Source organism: Syngnathus scovelli, chromosome 8, assembly GCF_024217435.2.
Source record: "Syngnathus scovelli strain Florida chromosome 8, RoL_Ssco_1.2, whole genome shotgun sequence".
Taxonomy (NCBI): Eukaryota; Metazoa; Chordata; class Actinopteri; order Syngnathiformes; family Syngnathidae; genus Syngnathus; species Syngnathus scovelli.
Window position 1 is genome coordinate 12,147,073 of NC_090854.1, and position 23,185 is coordinate 12,170,257.

Below are 23,185 nucleotides of genomic sequence, written 5' to 3' on the forward strand. Positions count from 1 at the left end.
TAAAAAGAACAAAACAAAGAAATGACAATTGAATGCGCAAGTGTTCTGATATCAAAATAGAGTGATTTATTTGAGACACTGAACGACTTGAATGTTTTGTCTTGAAACGGGTGACCACACCCTGGACCAGGGTGCGCCAGAGACATAGTAATAGTAGCTGTCACAGCCTTTCATCCACATTGGCCACCAAACCCACAGCCCAATTTCTCAGTCTGACACAGACAATAATGGCTCTGAAAAAGTCAGAAAAACGATGGACCACCCGTTGACATCCTATTGTGACACCTGACAGAAAAAAAAAAAAATATGAAAGGGGAGCAAGGGGCGAGATAAAGAAACTGTCTGCCTTTCACTTATAACCAAAAAATTGCAAAAGCCATTGTGAGGAAAGGGAAAAAAAAAAAAAGTGCACTTCCCATTGAGCGCAACTTGACAGCAAAGGAATGGAAGAGGAACAAAGGGGCAGAGTGGAACTAGTTGGAAATGTTTTTTTTTTGTTTTTTTTAATGCTCAAACCAGTAAAAAATAAATTTAACATTTTGGATTGGATTCAGGGAAAAAAGTGCCCAAAAAACAAAAATGTGGAAAGGCTAACCCGCCATAACTGTTTTCTAGTTTGGTGGGTGTGGCCTTGTACAGCCCATTCAACACGCAATGTGAACACGCAACCGAACATGAAGACGACGACGACGACCATGATGATTTCGTAAATTTTGCCGTTTGTGCCTTCACTGGAAAAAGACGTTTTGAATTAAAAAGCGGCCTCGTTACGGCCCGTCAGCAAAGACCGCTCTAGCCATTAGTGAGCCCCTAACGTGACGTCAATAAGGTGGACTGTATATAAACATATATACACAGTATATAAGTCTGTGTATTAATCTAATTTACATATCTTTACATTCTTTACATGTACATCCAAAAAAGGGCAAAAATTCTCTTTGTAAACCACACTTTTTCACTCTTTTTTTTTGTCCGTGTTGTTTCCAATTATTGAGCAAATTGGGCCGGTTTGGGAGGTTTGTATTTTTGGGCGGACTGGTGTCCAGAAACTGCACGCTCCACCATTTCGCACTTTCAAGTCTATCTGTGGAGAGAAGGACGTAGGGGGGCGACGGGGGTCTTCGGACGAGCCGTCCTCCATCGGGAGCGAGGCTTCGCTATGGTCGCTGACCCTCATTGTGTCACCGCTGAGTTGCGGGGAGGAATTCTGCAAGCCTTCTTCCCATCAATGGCTGCCTTTTGGCATGCGTTTCGATTACGTCACCCTTCCTGCCAAGCGGCCGGGCTGCAGAGGACCACCGCTGCGGGCGGGAGGGAGGAGTGGCGGATGGTAGCGCTTCCTCACGAGACACCTCATAAAAACTCGGGGGTAGTAGCTCCAATGTTGTCTTCGTCGGCCTCCAATTGGACTCATCGTCAACACGCTCCATGTCTGACGGCTTCACCCCTGCATGGTGGTGAGTCGCTCCTCCTTTGTCCGTTTTTTTTGTCCTTGTAGTTGCTCCTGTGAGTTTTTTTGTTGTTGTTGTTGTTGTATTTAACTCCGCCTACGTGCCACGCCCCCCCCTCCAGGAGCACAGAGAGCATTTGCTGATGTCTAAAGAAGGCAGTCTGCTGCACATTCCAACGATTCGCCAGCCAATTCCGCTATTTCCGGAGGTCGAGGACACATACCTGCACGGGGATAGACTTGTGTTGGGAGACCTTCTGCATCTTGAAACTTTGTGTTAACTCGTTATTGTCTTTTATTTTCACTCCCGACACTGTTGTCTTTCTCCAGTATCAGTTCTAAGTTGATAATTCAATTGTGTGGGCACTTACCGAGCCGTCTGATGCGCTGGCGCCGACTTTGTCCCCGGTGCTATTCCAGCACACTTCAAAGATCCCACCAGTACCTCTATAGCTGTGCACCAAAGCCCCGGTCTGAAAGGACACGAGGGAGGAATCGGAATGAGAAGATGGTTTCTGGTCAGCCTTGAGGAGATGCGGCCGTGGCTGTGACTCACCGTGGTGTTCCAAATGTGAACACACTTGTCAAAGGAGCCGCTGGCGAGGTGTTTGCCGTCCGGGCTGAAGGCCACGCTGTAGACGGGCTCCTGGTGCTTGGTTAGCGTGTGGATGCAGACGCCTCGCTCGACATCCCAGAGCCGCACCGTCGAATCAAACGATGCGCTGCAGGTGTGCGGAAGGAAGCGCCGAAAAATAAATACACCACAAATGCTTTTTTGGTTCTTATCCCAGATAATAAACTATATGGGGCTTTTAACGCTGCTGCTGGTTTGTTTGAGATGAGGAAGTTGTATCAGTGGTGCTGACAATGACTGTTTTATTTCCTGTGTGAAGTATAAGCTTGTTAGTACATTCTTTTGTTGTGGGAAGTGGAACACATGCGTGAACATGTGGGTCAGGCTGCACCGCCGCGGGTCACCGAGAGTTAAAAGCGCCACAATGCGTCGCTTGGGGTACCAGTTCTGTTATCAGGGCTCTATCCCACCTGGCTAGCATGATGTTGGAGTTAGGATTGCTCGTGCCGGGCCCGGTCGGACTCCACTTGATGGTGTAAATCTCCTTACTGTGAGCCTGCAGATCGTGGACGCATGTTTCCTGTTTCATACTCCAGATCTAGGAAAAAAAAAAAGGGGGCAGGAGCCATAAACATCAAGAGGCCTCCACACTTTGGTGTGTTCTTTGTCTTGAAATCGTGAAGCAGAGCGCTGCTCTTACCTTTAAGGTCATGTCGTCTGAGCAGGAGGCGAGCAGCATTCCCGATGGATCCCACTTAATGGCGTTAACCTCGTTCTACCACACACACACACACACGCAGCGTTCATTATCGTGGCTCCCCCAGGACATTCTATCAGGAGTTCTACGGAGCCAAGCGTCCTATACTTACAGTGTGACCCTGGAAGGTCTTAAGTGGTCGATCGCTGCCGAGGCGACACACGTGGATGCACATGTCCGTGCTGCACGAGGCAAAGGTGGTGTTGTTCTGCCAGTCCACGTCTAGAGCTGGAGCTGTGGGAAGTCGGAAATAAAAAATGCTCATTAAGATGTGCTGCTGGTGTCTTTTCAGATTGTCCCACATACTTGATTGAACATACTTTACCTGAGTGGAAGGGGAACTGCTGTTTGGCTTCTCCTGTGTGCGCGTCCCAAATGATTGTCGTCTGGGAAAATCAAGTTTAGCATATCAAAGTGATGCATCATAATTCAGTGGGTGTAAATATGCTCAACTCCCAAGTTGATATTTCACAAGCTTAGTTTCCATGACAATATGTACTTTATGATTACATTAGTCATTTTCGCTCTGAAAAAAAAAAAAAGATCCTGGCGCATCCCTAAATAAAACAAGCTTACGTTTCACCGCTAGAGACAGACAAATGGCATCATGAACTACCTTATCTACGCCAGCACTGAGAATGGAGTTCCCCTTCTTGTTCCACTTGAGTGCAAATATGGGACCCTTGTGCTGTCCCAAGGTGCTCGCCAGATTTCCTAATGGAAGACAGCAATGTAGTGTTATAGCAGAGACCCCAAGCCCGATAACACCCCGCCCCCCCAATTAGTACCGAGGTTAATGGTTCCGCACAAATGACAGAACATACCGTCCTTCGTCCATATCCTGGCAAAACCGTCATACGAGCCTGTCGCTAGGAGCGTCCCGTCGCTCTGGCGGGTGGAAAGACACGCGGCTCTTAACGCAAAAGTCTGGACGACGACAACAAGACGCGCGCGCGGAGGAGCTGGGACCTACATTCCAGTCTAGAGAGGTGACATCTTTGTTGCTGGGGACGTCCTGCCCGCCTTCTCGGATACAATGCCGCAGCACCAGTTGGGTGGAGTTGGAGTTGTTGTTCTCGTTCAGGTTCCAGATTCTGGCGGTGGAGTCCCCCGAACTAAAGCCAATAAATACCAAGACTATTAGGATTCATGTAATCAGGCATTAACTATTAGGTGCATTGATGTTTTTCTGAAGTCAGTCCAAAGTATAGTGTGTGTTTTAGAGTCGTTTTTAATGACTCCTCTTAAGCTCGAATTGATTTGGAAATGCATGGCAGGTCACATCAAACGTCCTCATGGCTCATTGGTGTAAACAGTCTGAGCAGTGAAAGCGTGTTAGACAACAGAGCCAAGGTCTGCTGCATACAAGAAGGTGTCACTCTTGCTTTTCCCTACCTAATTCAGGTCAGCTTTGTCACACAAACTCACACACACACACACACACACACACACACACACACACACACACACACACACACACACACACACACACACACACACACACACACACACACACACACACACACACACACACACACACACACACACACACACACACACACACACACGAGGGCCTTCCAGCTTACCCCGAGGCCAGCAGATCACTGACAGGGTTCCAGGCACAGATGAACACTTCCGACTCGTGACCTCGCAGCACTGTGGCTTTGCTGGCGGGTATCTCCACGTCCACATCCATCTCCATTGACTCACAATGGTTATCTGCGAACACAAGAAAATGTCAACATGTGGAAAAAAAATAAAATGAACGGATGTGTCCGTGCTGTTCGTTATTATTTGGACATCAGCGCAGAATTGTCACTTAATGTCAAGGTGAAGGATTCAGCGTTAAAACAACCTGAGTTTCACTTTTCTTTACACAAAGAAAGTAAAGCCTCACTCACATCTAAACTTCCTCTGCTGCTGACACCTTGAAATTAAATCCCTCAAGTCCATGTTGACACAAACAGTCTCTCTCTTTCTTTCTCTCTCTCTCTGTCTCTCATTCGCCCGTTCGCAATCCACCTGATCCACACCTCTCAGGTTTCACTAACACATCAAGCTGCAAAGCGCCAACTATAGCACATTCTGCGAGGATCGCATTATTTGCCACTCCGGCGCTTCTGAGGCTAACGAATTGGTGAGCGGGTAGATAAAGCAGCATCCATTCCAAAATATACAGATAAGGACAGTAACCTCAATCTCCTATTATCGCAGCACACATTTGCATGGACCATTTGTGTATGCATTAAAATAAGGAAGAAAGTGCAATTAAAAGAAATATTTCCAGCAGGCAGCACAGTTGAGTGCACGGCACACCTGATAAGGGCTTGTATTTCTGCTGTGTAAGCAGGATGCTTGATAGCTGCATCAGCTACAGAAATAGCATGACCGCGTGTTCCTCATCGACAATTTAAAACACAACTTCAACAATACACATGCTACACAAACAACGGTGGTGTGTTTATCCCTGTAAATCACCGTATTCATTATTGGAGATTTTAAGCGCAATTGAAACATCTACATTCTTTGCAAACCCCCCCCAACATAAATATTTGACCCCCTTTCTATGATCTTTAACGTACTCATGTTGTGGGTGCCGTTCTCCTCCCCGTTGACGGTGGCGTCCCCATTCTTTGGCGCGTTGGACTGGTTTCCAGAAGTGGACGCCGTCATGGGGCAAGCGGCCTGCTGCTGGGCCAGCTTGTCGCGGAAAGCCTGCTGCCGCGTCTGCACCACGTCGGGCATCACGGCGTCGATGAGCGACAGCGACTCGATCGGCCGGCCGTCGAAGACCGTTCCGTCCTAACCAAAAAAGCGCTGTGAGCGACTCATTGCACGAAACCTTTTGTGACAATACGGACAGTTGTTAATCTCATCTCACCTCATTGATGCTAATCTCTGCCTCCACATACTGGAGCCCTTTCTGCAGGATGGAGATGAGGGCTGCAGGGGGCACTAGTGTACCATTGATGTTGGACTGGCTGATGTGGCTCTCGATGCCAAAGGTGAACGCGGAGTGAGAGAAACCTGAAAGCAAAAATCATACGTTTCTCAGTCCCGTTCCTGCCTCAAACCCAGTTACATAACACGTCTAACATCTGAAAGTCATTGAGACTCAATTTCGACTGACCTATTTAGAGCAAATTGAGATTTCTTTCAGGCTGTGGTCATTGCGACTAAAGGGGGTTTCCACCAATATTTGTGTTTGGCGACATCAACGCGTGCACATTTGTGTTATGTATGGAATGAAAGTTGGGGATTATATAACAGACTAACAGGGGGGGAACTTCAGTTTCTAGGAAATTACATATTATACGGCAGTTAAACCACTCCTCTGATTTTGACAGCTGTGGGTTGGCCCGCTGTGCTCCCCACGCATGCAAGTCAAAAGTTTAAAGACACCTCTGCTTCAAAATCAGGCACAATGGGGCCAACTTAACAAACCTTTTGCTCAAAATCCATGGGGAAAAATAAATAAAATAAAATCACAAAACATACATGCATACATTCAAACAGTACATAACAACCTCAGGCATCTCCTGATTGTATTTGTCTTTTTTTTTAGTATTCCGTCTTAATTTTCAAATCTCGGGAGATCCTCAACTTTAAATATAACCCGAGAGAACAGCAAGAATATAACTGCCAACGTCATCCACTAAAATGATAGCAACAAAAACGAAATAAAAATACGCATCGCTGCAATACTCCCGCTGAGCCAATAGTTGGCGATGTCACTGCAAAGAAACACTCCACACGTGCATCCAACTGCTTGTTCTTGCAGGTCTTACCATAAACAGTCTGAGGCGTACGTGCGTGTAGTTTCTCATAGCTAAGTAATGCGACTACACGGCGCACAACAGCGATGTTGTGAACACACACCCCGCAACAGTGCTGTCGACTCTATTGTTTAAGTTCTGCAAGTCTAAACACGAGACTTGTCGTGTCAGAAAGAAAAAATAATGGCGTTCAAAACTAGTCTTTCATGAGCCATTTTGATGCAACACTAGAGTCAACATGACCTTCTTTAGATCTTTTTTTTAATCAGTTCAGGTAAAAACAAATGGAATCAAACGGAATTGCATCAGTGTCAGCTTTAGAAGACCAACCTGATTCTTGGAGGTATCTGTAGACCAAGAAGTTCACTTCGTCACTGGTAATACTCATTTTAGCCCAAAGAAACAGCGGAGGTCTGTTGGAAGGCTCGGCTCACTCCTGGAGAGAGATACAAAAATAGAAGCGGGATTAATAATACGTCTCGGCACTCACATCACTGCAACGCCGCATCTTTTTATCTGTTCCACACAAACAGCAAGAATGTCTGCCAGATGACCATGCGCAGACATGGTTCGCATTTTCTTACTGGAATAAATATGATTGGTTTTTCACCAGAAAACCACGTGGTGCCTCTGTTGACCTGGCAAACCGCAGCGTGAAGGCGAAAGAGCCGTGATGATACAAGATGAAAAGAAGTCCAAATGTTTATAAAAAGCAAGTGACAGATTCTGCCAATGTGGGGGGAAAATGGCGGTGGAATTTGATTGTATTATTAAGCCTACGAGCTTTTTTTCCTTTCCGGGCAAACTGAACAGCGCCCGGAATACTTGCTTAGGAATCAATGTTGCATCAGGTATGAGGTATGTATGGTCGTCCAACTTGAATTGCTAACACCGCCCGTGGCTACTCCAATTCCCCTTTGGTAACGTAGCAACAAGAGCGATGGAGGAAAATACAGACAACAGTGTTGTCCCAATTACCAAAGAGAGCACAGCCAGAGGGGGTGACCAAGTTCCTCAAAAGGAATGATTAACTCTTTCACCTTGCTATAATCTTTGTTATGGGACTTCACCTTAATGAACCACAGCAGAGGTTCTGTAATTAAACTAACAGTTTTAATTCATGCAGGTACAACGCGTTTTGTTCCGCTGTCTCCCAGTGGGACAAACTGAGCTCGAAAAAGGAAGCACCCGATTAAAAATGTCCAGCAAATTACAAAAGAAGAAAAGCAGAAGAGACTCGCAGCATTTGTAAGACGTTATTATTACGACACATTTCCTTTCCCATACTTATCCCTTGCTTCAGCAAATTAATTCAAAAAGTCAAAACATCTCTGGCCTTCCTCTGCATGGAAACAAAAAAACGTGCGTTCCTTCGTTTCGAAGCGAATGTGTCCTGATTTGACCACGCCGCCCATTAGCTTACACTTGAGGGGGCTCGTGAAAGCCCAGTCACAACAACAGCAGCAACAACAACAAGAAAACAAACGGCACACTTAATTCCAGGGAAGCCTGAAGGCGCTCAGGCCCCGCTAGAGATGGAGCAAAGGCATCAGCATCAATCAGCCGGCTGTGATCCCTGAACATTACTACCTAGGCCTCCATAACTGACAAAATGCTTGAAGGTTTATCCACAGTGAGGTGATGAGTGGACTATGAAAGGCTCTCTGCTTAGCTTGTCAGTTCTGGTAACATTTGGAGTTGGGGGGTGAGGGGGGGGCAGTTTACAAGACAAAAATAAAGAGCAGATAGAGATCTGTTTCCAGCAGTTGCAGCAGTTCCAGAGCAATTTTTCAAGTTATCGTTAGCAGCTTATAAAAGCAGCATCGAGCTCTTTGTGTGACTATCTCGTGTTACCATTTTTTTAGATTGATTAAGAGTAGGGTATTACAGGTGTGGGCGAAATGTGACTTTTAATCAGCCGTAATCATCTCATTTGTGGTTAAAAAATGAACAGTCCAAGCAGTGTTTGCGAAAGTGCTGCACCGCCTACAAACGTTATCTTTATATAAGTGACTCCTCACTCACGTCGACCGCTAAGTGGGTAACCTTGTTGTCATGGGAACACTAATGTCTGCCGTGCTGGACTCAAGGCTCAGTCACACCAAACAACATCAATGTCATGAGTGAAAAGCATGCCAAGTAAAAGCTTTAGCTCTCTAGCTTGCTTTTACACAGTAGTTCGGGTACGTTTCTACCACCACAACTTGGTTTAGTAATATGTCGCTAACAATTGTGTCTCTTTGTTCGCAGGTAGAAAGCTAAGCATAAATGTCTTGTTTTTTTTTGGGGGGGGACAAATTAGTTTTCATTCCTACTTTCAACATCTTAGTCATCTAGTGTACAAACATCATAGAGTTTGTTCCAACTAACAATGGTACGTTATTAGTACAATATGTTCTAGGTAAGGTTACAGAGTAATTTTGCAGTCGCTGGAGCTCACGCGATGCATTGATTGGGTAACGCTGCTGCTTTTTGACACAGGGGACCAGGGTTGAAATTCTGGTCATGAACGATAGAATCCAAGCGGGTCCCTCTGCAGAACGTGATACAATCCACCAATTCCCTGACACTAAAACAGAAACAGGGTGAGGCCATGTAAATATTTTCCAGGCTCACTATGCTGGCAAAAGCTAGTTTAGTTGATTAAAATTCTCCCAGGGAAACTCTTGTCAACACTCTGCATCTAACTTCAAAGCAGAAATGTCATTATGTATATGTATGCAAATTGAATAATTCTACAATTCTCCAGAAACGCATCTGATTTGTGACAATATAATTACATTCAAATGAAGTTTCCGCATTGTTTATATGTGGTAGTGTTTAGTCATGGTAGTGAGGGTTGAGTAACGAGTGAGAGTGAGTACCGTTGATGCAAACCGAGAATGAAAGTAACACGCGACTACCGACCGCATTGACTTCTGCATAAAAACAAACTTGCAGGGTTGTGCGAAATGACAAGCAGCTTTGAAAAGTTTAGCAACATAAAAATTCAAGATGAAGTGGCCAATGACTTTCAAGTGGGGCTAAGAGATCATTTTTGTTTAGCTATATTGGCTAAGAGGTTTTATGGTCCTCGGCCAACACAGATAGAGCATGCAAATAGATGGTCATCAGTAGTTTGTATACAGGACAATGCAGTTGACATGTCTGTGCAGATGGTGTAACATGGTGCCAGCAAAGCTTTGAGGGGAAATTGGTGTATTTAAAAGGAGAAATACTTATGCATGGTAGCTGGGAACAAAAAAATAAATACATTTGGACGACAGAGATTCAGAGAATTAGATAATATCATTCGATTCGGTTCAAAGTAAAATGTGAAATACTACTCACACATCAAGCAGCCCTACAGTTAAACCTTGAGGTTTTCTTTTTCGTGGATCCGATGCAGAAATCCCAACTGTCTCTTTTTATTAGACCCCAACAAATCAATTAGTTTTTTCAAACATGAGTGAAAATACAAAGAACACACTGTTAAAATAACAGGAAATGTTGATACTAACATTAATTATTTACAACAGGCAACAGTCTATCACTAACCAGGATCATTTATGAGCCTAACCTACTAAGTACGTATATAAAGAATATCATTTTATACCTTTATGTCCGTGGATGTAAGAAGAGGAGAACATGAAAGCCTTGTTCTAGTTTTCTGCTCGGTGCTAAGGAAGAGGACTTCAAAACACGATATGTGTCTGTGATGGTTAGTTTGAACAAGTCCTGTAAACACTACATAGAGAACAAAATTTTTCAACCCCGGAACAGACTGAACCTTATTTCATGACACGGGCGATTATGCGCAAAGATCTCAGTGATTGTTGACTTGTTTGTCTTGAAATAAAACAAAATGTACGACACTATTTGCCTGCAAACGGCAGAAGTATTCCTGTTAAAAGAAAAACAAAATAAGATAGACGCTAAGCCTTCCACAACAAATCTAAAAAAAAAAAATATGAATAAAATAGAAACACAACATCCCCATAGCTGATAATTGGATGTGCTCATGCCTGGAATTTATGATCCAATATGCACACATAATAGCCAATGCAGCTGTGGAACTGAGAGCGTAAATGCAGGATTTCCTGTGTATGCAACACAAAATAAACAGATGGCACTTAACTGCCCAGTACAAAAAAATTGCTGGAAAAATGTGTGGCGTTGTGCCGATGAGCCCTGTGCATTTTGGAGCAGGGCTGCAATTTTCCCATCCCCCCACGTCCCCCTTCGCCTTCATACGCATTATGTACAGAAAGGCGAGGCGTTAAAAAATGGTGCAACGTTAACATTTATGGATGCCGAGACATCTTTTGCAATAAAGCCGCTGAACCAAGACAGTGCTGCATTTATGGCAGTCTAAAAATAGACAATACGCTACTAGGCAGCTAGCTATAGGCCCCAATTTATGGATTCCAGAATTCATTCAATTCACATATTCGGTCAATCAGAAAAGCTTGTAAATGATTGCATGGGTTCTGAGATATAACAAAACATCACCAAATTCCACTCATAATGAATGGAAAATAGCAATCCGCCAACAAACGGGATGTTGATTCAAATGTGCAAAACAAAAAGCAGCCTTCTCCAGCCCATGCAGGTCTGCGAAAAGAATGCCGCTGAAACCAGCATAGCAGGGACCCCATTTTCTCCTGAACAGTCACCTCCTGACAGATGTGCAAACAAGACCTGGAAACAGCAGCCATTTTCTCTTGAACTGCTCTGCTGAGTAAAACCCGCCTTTGAAGCTTCTGGTTGGGCTGCAGTCTTGAGCGGGGGAGGGGGAAAGCTTGGCCAGGGAGTGTGGGGGAGGGGAAGTAGAAGCGAGAAGAAGGGAGAGAGAGGAATGGTGGAATGGGGGCAGGGTGATATATAATGATCCTAAAACCAGGTAATCACAACAACAATTTGTGCACTTCATAGCGCGCCCCCCGCCCCCCTATCCCCGACATAAAACAGGAAAACACTGGTGGGGAAGTGATAACACTGAGGACCACTCGATTTATATCCAAAGACAGGAGGGAGAAAAACTGCACTATTTCAGGGTCATGAATCTGGAAAAAAAAAAAAACTGGTTTCAGCCACAACTCACACGGCCGATTCCCGTTTCCTGATTCGACGTGCGGCTTGTCTGTTCTGAGTCACTTGTCACCAGCGATGTGGTTTAGCAAATTACCCACTGGTTAACATTCCTTTAAGTCACGACGGATAATAAAATGACTGTCTGATGATCAGCTACACATTACAGATCTTTCCCTGGCACAAAGAAGTCGCTCACACCAGCAACGTGGGACCTCAAACCTCCAGCTCCTTTAAGGAGATTCACAATGAAATAGGTCATCCCAACCGGCTGCTTGTCACCCAGGTTGTAGTGATCCCAAAGCTCATTTTTCAATGGATTTTCTGTACAATAAGGCTTACATAGGCATTTTCTTGTTCCATAAATAACCGAGTATGCTATTGTGGCATATGGATGTGTGTACTCCCTCCCTGCCCAATAAATGGGGGATGGTGACAAAATTGGATTCTTCGCGGAAGCATTTTAGCAAACGTCCACTTAGCCCGCTGGATTAGATCAATTTGTCAGTTCACTCCATCCTTGGATGCAGATTTGTGGATTACGGATTGATCCGTAAATCAGAACCCTTTTGGAGTCTGACCACATTGATGAGTTTAAATGTCTCACACTCGATCAGCGATGCGCAAGATCATGTGACGCGCTTATCGGACTGGTCGGAAACAAGCATAGTAGGGCAGATTTCAACATGAGATATCTCGCTCTGATGAATGATTTGCTTGTAAATAAGGATATGGGTTGGATCATAAAAATGGAGATACCACAAGGCGAATCAAATTCTGTGGGAAATGCTGTTCTCTTCAAAAGAACACTGTTTAAAAAAAAAAAAAAAAAACTACCAGTGCAGCTCTTGACGGTTTTTGATGTGGTGCAGTGCTATCAAGCACGGAGCCATTATGGTTGGCTCATTTCAACAGTTTTATTGCAGAGGGTCTGACACTGTAATATTGTCTTCAATCTGACTCACGTCCATGTTTCTTTGACAAGCCTATGAGATTTCAGAAACTTCCGTTGTTTAGAATAGATACATGCATACGATAAGGGCTAATTTTCGCATCAGACATCAACATCATTTTCACTGACTCCAGAAAGGGGGGATATGCATAAAAAATATTTTGACATTGAACAAATGGCCCCGGGGGATTAATCGCCGCTAAGTCGTCAGTTCTAATGCGCTCTGACTCATTATCCGGCGAACATAACTGAGGTACGGTGATACCTCGGAAAGGTCGAACAATATATTAATTTGAATGACAAATGAGGAGGGTTAATAAAGATGTGTAAGGCGCTTACACATCTAATTTTTTAACATTGTCACACGAGTATAAATTAAAATGATATCAACCACGAGCAACAAGCAGTCAAGTGCGCCTTCTTGTATAATCTCAAACAAATGAAACGGCCGGTTAACATCAAGGTAACGTCTTCCCTTACCGGTGTCTCCTTTATAGTACCACTGTACAAAACAAAGATTAAACTATTTATTGCATGAGCTGTCCAGCAACCCTCCCCCCCATGTCCAGCCTTATCTATTAGTCAAATAGCCTGATATGGATGCTGTTGGGAGTAAGCGCAGGCGGCCTGCATGTGTCTACGACAGCGTGGGGGTGGGTGGCAATGAATATATTGTGCGCGTGTGGAAGGAGATTGCGGGACACAGACAGCGCCTCAGTACAAGACACGTACATGCAATACATAATCTGCTATCTTAATGGCTCCCACACAATACAAGCCGAAAAGACTACAATGATGCGAGTTCAACACAGATCGCCATCATTTCTGCTTTTCTACACATACAAGATGGTAGAGGATGTGCTGGCAGAATCAAATCTAGGCCAACGTGAGCCAGTGTGACAGGTCCTTTATGTTGTGTGATTTGTCAAAAGACAAAGTGTGCGTATCTGTGAGACATGAAGATTCATGAAACATGTAGTATGTGGAGAAGCGGGAAGTACCTCACTACTGACAGGATGTGAAAGTGTCATTTTTTGTCAGAAGGAAATGTTATCAAATGGTTGTATCGCAACCACGCTTTCACTATATGACGTAAAATGCTAGTTACTTACAGCCATATCTGTGGTCTTGGTACAGATTGCCAAGTACAAAGCTAAAAGAAAGAAACACTGTCCTTGAGGTGGCAAGTTGTCAACACAAAAGCCCGGGCTGGGCAATTATCTTTTTTTTCCGCCAGCATCAGGCGGGCTGCACAAATAAGCTATAAACACGGCGACGCGCACAGCAGTGTGGGCAATACAAATGTTACTATGGCAACCGGAAGATCTCGCTTTTCTGTCAACAGCTGCTCTTGCCACCCGAAGCAGCCCCCACACTCCTCGCGCTTCCCTTCCATCTGACTTTGAGGTCAAACCGAAATACTCAGCTTCGTTCCGAGCCGTGCTTTTTTCTCATATGCGTACGGTGCGATGCTAAAACTACGCCCACGTGAGCTCGGGATTAGTGCATGCGACAACTGCAGCAGGACATTCAAATTCCTGCTTGCAACAAAAGAAAGCATCGCATTAACCAAAATTAAATGCTCTAAAATGCGGTAATATGCACTCCAGGCCAGTAGTTGGTGATGACACTTAACTACTTCTAATTGCAAACAGCGCGACACCTAAAAGCGTTTCAAAACACAGCGGCTAAAGACATCAGAAATGCAGAGAGCAAAAGCATCTTATTGAAACACTAATAACATTGAAAGAGCAAACTGAAGAAAAACGGATCCCAGGATGTTACCACCATTTTGATTTCTCACGCAGCTTTGTATTTGTACCAACCATATCTTTTGTATTATGGCCCAGATTGTTTGACCTTGTATGCATTCGACCAACACACATTTTCCCACAAGCGTTTGCAGGATTTTAAGTGTGCCTTTGCAAAATGTAGCAGGCCTTGGATGTTTGTCTTTGTAAGATAAGGTTTCACCACCGTACGTCACAGCCCAGACACGCGAAGATGATGAGATTATTGTCACATGTACCGAAGCGATGATTCGCAACTGGTGGGTCAGGACCCAAAAGTGGGTCGCAGATTCATTTGGGATAGATTGCAGCCAGATAGGGCAATTTTTTTTTTTTTACAAGGGTTTGGTTTGGTTTATGAAGTTGCGAACAAGGGTTTGGTTTGTGAAGGCGCGAACCTGCAAATCACTGTTTTCCATTCAATCTTTTTTTTTTAAATACCAATATTATACTTACTGTAACTATAAATTTACTACGTTAGTGTGTATGTTTAAAATATGTATCCTCAAAGACATTTTTCCTGACTTATAAAAATGGGTCACGACTTGACAACAGGAAAACATAAGTCCCAGAGTGACAACAGTTGAGAACCTCTGTGCTAAGTAGTCGGTACTTCCCAGAAATTCCTGATGCTCCTCCAATGTTGTTGTTGGCCTAGTGAAAGCCTCTCGCACCGGTTTTTCTGGTCTTTTCAACTATTTTTGATGAAAGTCCAATAAGTATGCAAGTAACTGCATACTGGTTATATTGTCTGCCTACAAGTGTTGGACCACTGTTTGTGTTCAAAGATCCGTTGCTTATAAGCACCGCAACATTGTTTGTTCGGTTAGCTCATCAAGGGTGTTTTGCATTGTGTGTTAGCATTAAGCTAGCGTCATTTTGTGAGGCAAAGATAATGGGGTGAGGTTTATGACAAAACAAAATTATTTCTTTAGTTTTATAATAAACTTCAACTGGGAGTGGCAATAAAGCACATGAAGGAAGTACTTGGCCTTTTTTTTTTAAAGAAACATTTACTATCTGCCTGTTTTTTGTGTGTAATTTTCTGCCACCATCTGCTAACTCAATTTTTTGCTTGCAACTCCAGAAAATAAATTGTTCTAATTGTATCACTGCAATTTCCTTCCTTGAGATGCTTTGTCCAGCCACAGGACTTCTTTAGTCATGTTTTCACCCAATGCTGCAGTTCAACTAGCCACTGCAGACTTTAGAGGGTAAACCCCAAAGCGGCTGGCGTTTCCACAGCAGGGAGGGGTAAGACATAAATAGTGTGACATTACAGCAGCTCAACACAACAGAACCCGCCAACAATTTCAACAAAAAAGAGACACAGTAAACAGAGGACAGCAATGGAAGACATCCAACATTTTGGGTTATTTCCTCTTGGCACGAGGCTATTTATAACATCGAGAAAGCTTTGTTCGCTGTTTCCTTTCTATTCCATTTCTGCTGTTGCACAGAGGTTATTCACCATCGGCCAATCATCAGACTGCAGCTCTGTACTGAAAACGCTTCGTCCGCCAATGAACAGAGACAAAAAGGCGGTAATGGATGTGTTGTTTTGGCATCTCCTTAAAAAAAAGAAATATGCTTAGCAAACTGCGCTGTTAGAAGCAAGCTGAGTCTTTGTCTTCACTCTCCAGTAAAGGAAAAGCTGGATTTACAATTTCATTTTGAGGTCTTGGCTTGCTTAGCTTATACAGTTTGAGATATATTTGGGCTAACCAGAGCAGATACAGTAAGCAAGCCCAGGACATTTCAGAATCCATTTAACGGTTAACGCGCCATTACGTAAAGACGAGCAAGGTCAATATGTTCATTTCACAACACGTGAAATTTCATTTGTCAAGTTTGTAAGCCCTTTGCACTAATCACTAACTTCAAAAAAAAAGTCGGCGCCCCCCCCGACCTATATATTTTACTAGCTCCTCTCGGTAAGAGCAACGAGTATTCACAGATTACACAAACAAAAACGTTCTAGAAGCACAAACCATTCTCCACAGATACAGCAGCATTTTCCCTTAACTACAGTTTTATTTAAAAAACAGAGAAAAGAAAGTGCTTTTGAAATAAGCTCACGGTCATTCTATTCATTCCAATTCAATGCATGATTGAATGCGTCGGTTTAAAAAAATGGGTGCAAAATGTACTTTTGAATGTGAAGTTGTCCAAATGTTAGGATAAGACAAGCAAGGACAATAAGGAACATTAGAGGGCAATATCTTGTTTGGCTTTTAAAATATGAAGACTTTTGATGACAAGGTAACAAGGACGTGCAGAAGCCGCAATAGTTTTGGTGTAATATTGCAAGATCTGCCATTGCTATGTTTGTTGGCATACAAAGTGTCAATACTGCCAAGTAGTGTGTTAATGACTATAAATTCTGCAAAACAAAAATCTGTTAGAACACTACATGGGTTGTGTACGAGCTGCTCTTTCCTGTTTTATTCTGGGACTCTGCTTAGACAGACTGATCCAATATTGTAAGCGCCATTACAGCGATGTACTGTTCTGTCACCTCTGCAAGGACCAGGAATATTCTCGGTAGGTGTGAAAGGAGTTTGCAAGAGGAGAATCACAGACTGTGACTAAGGTGTGCGATGGAAAATCTGCAAATGTTACATTTATAGCTAACACAATATCCAGGCACAATCGCATATGACAAAGACAGAACTGCATTCGAGTCCAAGATTGAATCAGCCAACATGAATCCCTCCTGTCACCTTTGCCCGCAATCTGTCTTCACCCCCCCCAGAAGAGCCGGTACCAAATATCGCACAGAGGTATGATCATCCAAGATCTGAGACATGTCAAAGCCCATGCAGGGGTGTCACAGTCAAGTCGTGTGCTGAAAATGATCCGTGGTCTTGCCTCCGTTAAAAGGTGCTTGCAAAACTACATCTCATCCGGGGTCTTATAAGGAAACAAATGCATAAAATGAACATTCTGTAGTTGCAACAGTCATACAGAAGAAATGACAAGGATTGACCAACAGGTTGATGAGTCAGTCTTACTGCCCTGCAACGACCAACTAACGAGTACACTAACACGTAATCATGTGTGTCTCATTTTCCGAATGGCAAAGTTACAGAGGAATTACGACTTGTCCATCGGCTGCCATTGCTGGACTACAATAATCTTTGCAGCATGTCCGGACAAGAACGTGACACAATCTGTTGGTGTATGAATATAACCAGGTTGTGGATGAGAATAGCTAGCTTCGGTTATTTCGGTTGCCGCTTGTCTTAAAATATTCATACTAGCGCGGGCAACCACTTTGCGCCATTGAGAGGTTTATCCATATTTTCACAACGCACATTAACCAACGCTGTCATAACTTTCTCAGGCCGCTGAATTCATCACAACGGTACTGCTCAGGAAATGTATCTTTTTTTCTTTGTCGTACAGGAAATACGGTAATTTCACATTATTTTCTGTTACTACAGTGAAAATAACACTTTGTGTATATAGACAGTATATTCGAGTTCATACGTCTGGCTTGTAATTCACACAAGCAGATGTAATCAATGGTGATGGAGACTGGCGGAAAAGCAGCCCACTGCTTTATTCTCGTGGTGCGTGAGATGACTCTGATGTGTTTCATTTATGGTAGAAAGTAACATGCGGAAATGACATCTATTTGCCCCATGACGTCAATGTGTGTCGCGGGTTTAATCGAGATATATCAATGCGCGAGTGGCTCTGTCCGTTGAGGCATGTTCACGGGTTATTCCGATCGTTTTAGGAACCCGAATGCTGACCATAACTTGGATATTGAGGAAATGTATTTCTACTAAAAAAAATGAAAGCCAGTAGCACGGTATTTTAAAAAAAAAAAAATCCAACCTCAAACACAGCATGTTATTCGCGTTGAATAAGCAACATGGCAACAAAACAAGCAGTGGAACCCTGAAGCCAGTGCCTTCTACTTTTAAATCTGACCTTTGGGGTTTACCTGTAAACTGCCGGCAAGTTCTGTTTGCACACAGAGGGTAACGGAATATCTGGCCGCGTTCGTATAAAGGGACCTTCTACCGTACTAGGGATTTAAGAAGACGGTACACAAACTCAAACCACAAGAGAGTGCCGCATATTGTACATCGGATGTCTGAACTTTCCTTCAATGCAGAGCAGTCAGCATGTTTTTACTTTTGTTCTCCATGTGTACAAATAAGTTATTAGGAAACATAACCACTTCAGTGGAAGAGGGAGGGATTACTGTACTCTCCGATATTTCCTCATCTTGCATCCAAGCTATTTCTCCATTAGCAGCATTCTACCACTCCATTTAACTGCTGCCTCTCAAGCCATCAACCACACCAATTTACTTAATAGCTTGCATAACTGTCTTGGCATCTCTGCTTCGGCTCATAACTGCTTCAATTCTTACTTTGCTAATACATATTTAAGTGATTGTTTCAGTAATCATGAGTCAGCTCTCCGGCGTAGAGTCCTTCACGGGCCCTGCCCTTGGGCCAGTCCTCTCTGGGACTTTAGTTCAGTCATCGTCATGCAGCTGTTACACCGCCGATAGAACGTAAAATGTCTTTGTGGCGGGCGTTGCCGACTTCAATGAGCCTTGGAATTTTACAACACACAAACATTTTAAATGAGGTGCCTGATTTTGTATTTTGAGAAGGTTAGGGCAGAGCGCGAGAGAGAGAGAGAGCGGTCTTTTCATAAACACTGTGAGACACATTGCGGTGTTTGTCTCTCATAATCGCAAAGTCACAACCAAAGATTAGATATCTTTTTTTTTTTTTTTTTTAAACAATCACAAACAAAAGAGGAGTTGTTGCCTGTTGTTACAATTCAAACATAACACTGAGAGCGTATATATATCAGCATTACATACCACAATCAATCAGGCTCAAACTGCGGCCACCGTCGTCATATAGACATGGTTGGAAATGAAAGACGCAGAAACACATCAAGTGGCTTTATACAAGACTCCGAATATGCTACGGAATCCTGTTGATTCCATGTTGGGGAAAAACACACACACACACACACACACACACACACACCAAGCCTTTGCCCTAGTTACTGTAAACTGCAAATCACTCTATTGGTTCCTAAGCCACAGATTTTCCATATCCTTCATCTCTTCCTTGTATCATTCCATTGCTATGACTTAAAAGCAAACTGCGCCCACACCTTAATTGTCAACGCCGCAACCATTTGGATTACAATCTCCTATTATGTCCAAGGACTGTTTTGAATAGAAAACAATCAAGTGTGTTTTGCCATTCCTTGACAGAACAACAGATTTGCAAAGTCTGGAAATCCCAAATTTTAAAATGATTTTTGATTTTTAAACAATAATGCGTACGAGTTGTGGGTATTATTTTTGGACACAAAAGGTTTCGGCCCAACTGCGACGATATCTACATAATTACTGACTCAAACTTGTTGCAGATACATATGTCAATATTCCTTTTACTAAAGTTGCAAAGAGTGCGGAAAACAGAAGCCATTAGACACTGCCTAGCCTAGTCAACCTTCATCCACCAACCTCAACCACTGCCTATTGCAACTTTTTATTTACATTATATCGACACAGTATCTACTTTCGATACCAAACGACTCATCCGAGATTACAAACACAACCACAGTAAATGAAAACCCAGTATAAATAAATAATAATTGTAGCTTTGCACTGACTGGTACTTGTAAGGACGTTATTTTAGAGTAACCGCTGAGTCTGCCAGTTGGCTGGAGGCCCATGCGCACTGCAATGTCCCTTTTGGAGGGAGAGGAATCGCCACCTCAACCCCATGGCCTATCATAAGTAAATATTGCAACTAAAATATTTGGACCGCTTGATACAGGCGTTACAGCAGCAGAGGGTCGTCACTGACTTTCTCGGGACTTCCTTGCCCTACTTTTGCACACGATATAAAGCTGTTTTCAAAACACAGTCCTTTGAAACGAGCCAATGGATTTGTTGCTATCTCTTAGGTGAATCGGATCCAACTCCCCTGGCAGCTTTGAACGGCTTGGCCAAATGACAAGTCGTTCCATAAAATGAGGTCTTCTGTTCAATTCTAGTCTAAAGATAGAAATAAGGTAGCGTTATCTCACAGCTCAGGTAGCTGACTTTGCTGTAACTGTACAAAATTTAAACATCCAAACAAAACAATGATTTCAGACATTGTACCCCAAAAAAATAAGACATGACCAACTCATCCACCCCTCAATGAGAAGCATTAATGACATTCAATGTACACACTGACATAGTTAGTGAATGGGAACATTAGAGAAGTTGAAAGGCGGTCATAAAACACTATTGTTCTTTTTAACGACTGGCACTAAAACAGTTTCTTAAAATGACCGCAATTAAGGGTTCATGGCAAATGCTCAACTTTGGTGAGAAAGCTGGTTGAACAAGACGGTAAAGTAGGACAGTGGTTTAAACTGGATCCACACAAATTCCGCTCTATAGTTTTTAGAGTTGTGCAAGATAGGTGGTAGAAGCCCTTGGGCTGGCTGAACTACATCAACTCTTTTTGACTACAATTGTTGTATTATTTTTATAATACAAGTCACAGGCCCAATCAGATTGAACCATTTACATTTCAATCATTTGGCTTGATTATCTGGTATCGCTTGCCCTGTATTGACCCTCAGAAGTGTGTGACCGTCTGCACATACCTGGTGTTGTGACTATGAAATACAGATTATAATAAGATCAGTTTTACGTTAACTAAGAGGATTTGTATGGCTCCAATGAGGCGTATTGGTCCGATTAAGGGTTGATATGCACAAACCCTCAGAGCTATGTTTATTTTGTTTGAACTGAAACCACTTGGGAGTTTACACCCTGTCATTTGGGAGGGGTAACATTAGATGTATGTACAGTAACATGAACAGTTTCTTGAAAACCGAGAAGCAACCTATAGTACAGTTGAATGGCAATCCCATCCCCCACTCAAGTGTCTCCCAAGTCTGCATTTCCATATAAATATTTACAAAATTAAATAATAGGAGAGCAAAGAGAATCAAAAGTAGGTTAGTAAAATAAGGTGAAGTATTGTGATTTTCAAGCTAAAGTACTTATTGTTGTCCTTTGTCAAAATAAGCAAAAAAAAAGCCTCTTAAAACTTGTTTTTGTGCGTCAATGGAGGATCGGAAACGCGTGTAAACACCACCGTGGGTAAACAGTTAGAAACAAAGAGGCACACGGGGATAATAAAGATTTAAAATTGGGGAAATTAAAGGGGGACAGGCAGGAATTTCAACACACGTGTAGAGTCAATGGGGATATGAGCCGGTAGCTCACACTCATCCACGTTCAGCGCCATATGCACTCATTTCTTCCCCAACAACAACAATAAACGCGATCCCACCTTGTAGTTTTTATTTCAAAGAACAACTTGGAAGCGTACCTTTCGATATTACGAGAGTGAACTCGTGGTGTCCACCGCCGCCGCCTCTTCCACAAGGATATTCTCCCAACTTCAACAAGCTAGCGACGACTTTCCTCCCATTTTACTCAGCGTCATATTTCAAATTCCGACCGCTGGTGTATTTTTTTTTTTCGGGGTGGGGGTGCCAAATCGGCTACGTCCCCGGTAGTGGGGGAGGGGGGGCGTAAAGAAAAAAAATAATAATAAAAGCCGAGTTAGCGTGTCGCCACTGCGGGCTACTACGGAGGAGTTCGCCGTTCACTGAGGACGAGGGAGGGGGGACGCGAAAAGAGAAGGCAGCAAGCAGGCGCTCAACGCCAGTGGTGGAGAGACCTTTGAATACAACAAGGGAGAGAGAGCGAAGTGGGGGATGGGAGGTTGCTTCGAACTGACCTTAAACCTGAATATTGAACGCACATTTAAGAATAATTAATTACATCTGTCTGCCATTTTAGACCTCGTATCTCTCACAGCGGCCATGTTTGTGTTTTTATTAAACAAGCATCAACCTTCCAATGCGGCTGCTTACTTCACCACAAAGACATTTGCGGTTACGTGGATCTCGCAACGATATTCGGTGATCCAACACGTAAAATAAAGCAGAGTATGAAATGTGATCGTTTAAATTGGTTTTGAGTGTATTACTACTGTGTGCTATACGGTACAGTCGAGCATGTTAGCAGGCCTAGAGGCGAAGTTCCCCTCCCCCATGGCCGCGGCTTCTCTTTTTCGCCTGCCTGGTCAACCCGGCGCTTGATTAATTCTCCTTTCGCCTTGCCCAGTCATTCAGATTTGGAAAGTAAATAACAAGTTGACATCATTACGGCTCTACACTAGTGTGACACATTCCTTTGGTTACCGTAATTACGACAAAATGCGCGCAATAACTTCACCCCATTTTCTTTGTATGTTTCACGTTAAAATGGCTGTCGTGGAAATACACTATATCCAACTAATAGTGATGCCTTGAGCTATAAGAGCTTTGGGATTAAAGCGGTTTCCCGCCCCTTCTTCAAACTATAAGGAGCTCGGCAGTGTGCTTTGGAGGACACCAGTACTTTTAGCTTTACAAAAGGCAAAGATAAATTTCAGCTTCTTATTCCTATGGGGATTGTCATCTAAGTCTTGAATATTGTCACATGGAAAAAAAAAAAAATGTCAACTTGAGTGGGAGTGAAACACATTTCAACTCTTCTCTATTGTTTGCACTAAGCCACAGGCAGTTCTGGGCCGACCGTACTACACAAAATATGAGATGGCAACCATAATGACAACACCAGCTAAGACGCACAACAACACAGCCTGGCATTCACTGAATAGCCTTTTTGTGTCACAAACTGCTTAAAACGGAAATGCCACGTTTTATTCTTTATTTATACGCATGAAAAGACCAACACTAACAATATT

General features: G+C 43.3%; 2 protein-coding genes across 4 annotated transcripts in view; one reads left to right on the forward strand and one right to left on the reverse strand.

Annotated features, from left to right (window-relative positions):
* Positions 1–23,185, forward strand: part of ofd1 (OFD1 centriole and centriolar satellite protein) — a 117,985-nt gene that overhangs the window by 77,865 nt on the left and 16,935 nt on the right. The gene's annotated exons all lie outside the window — the stretch shown is intronic.
* On the reverse strand, positions 44–22,089 carry tbl1x (transducin beta like 1 X-linked). Of its 3 annotated transcripts, none has more exons than XM_049728032.2 (15): positions 21,758–22,089; positions 6,888–6,993; positions 5,663–5,808; positions 5,364–5,583; positions 4,368–4,500; positions 3,755–3,896; positions 3,606–3,669; positions 3,398–3,495; positions 3,107–3,167; positions 2,894–3,015; positions 2,725–2,799; positions 2,495–2,622; positions 2,007–2,172; positions 1,822–1,923; positions 44–1,674 (listed from the first exon to the last, which is right to left on the reverse strand). In XM_049728032.2, the coding sequence occupies exons 2-15, from the start codon at positions 6,943–6,945 to the stop codon at positions 1,648–1,650; spliced, it is 1,542 nt and encodes a 513-aa protein (XP_049583989.1). In that variant the 5' UTR covers positions 6,946–6,993; positions 21,758–22,089; the 3' UTR covers positions 44–1,647. The 3 variants fall into 3 exon arrangements, with proteins under 3 accessions (XP_049583989.1, XP_049583990.1, XP_049583991.1); XM_049728033.2 differs by lacking the exon at positions 21,758–22,089 and adding an exon at positions 19,225–21,727; XM_049728034.2 differs by lacking the exon at positions 21,758–22,089 and adding an exon at positions 9,890–10,101.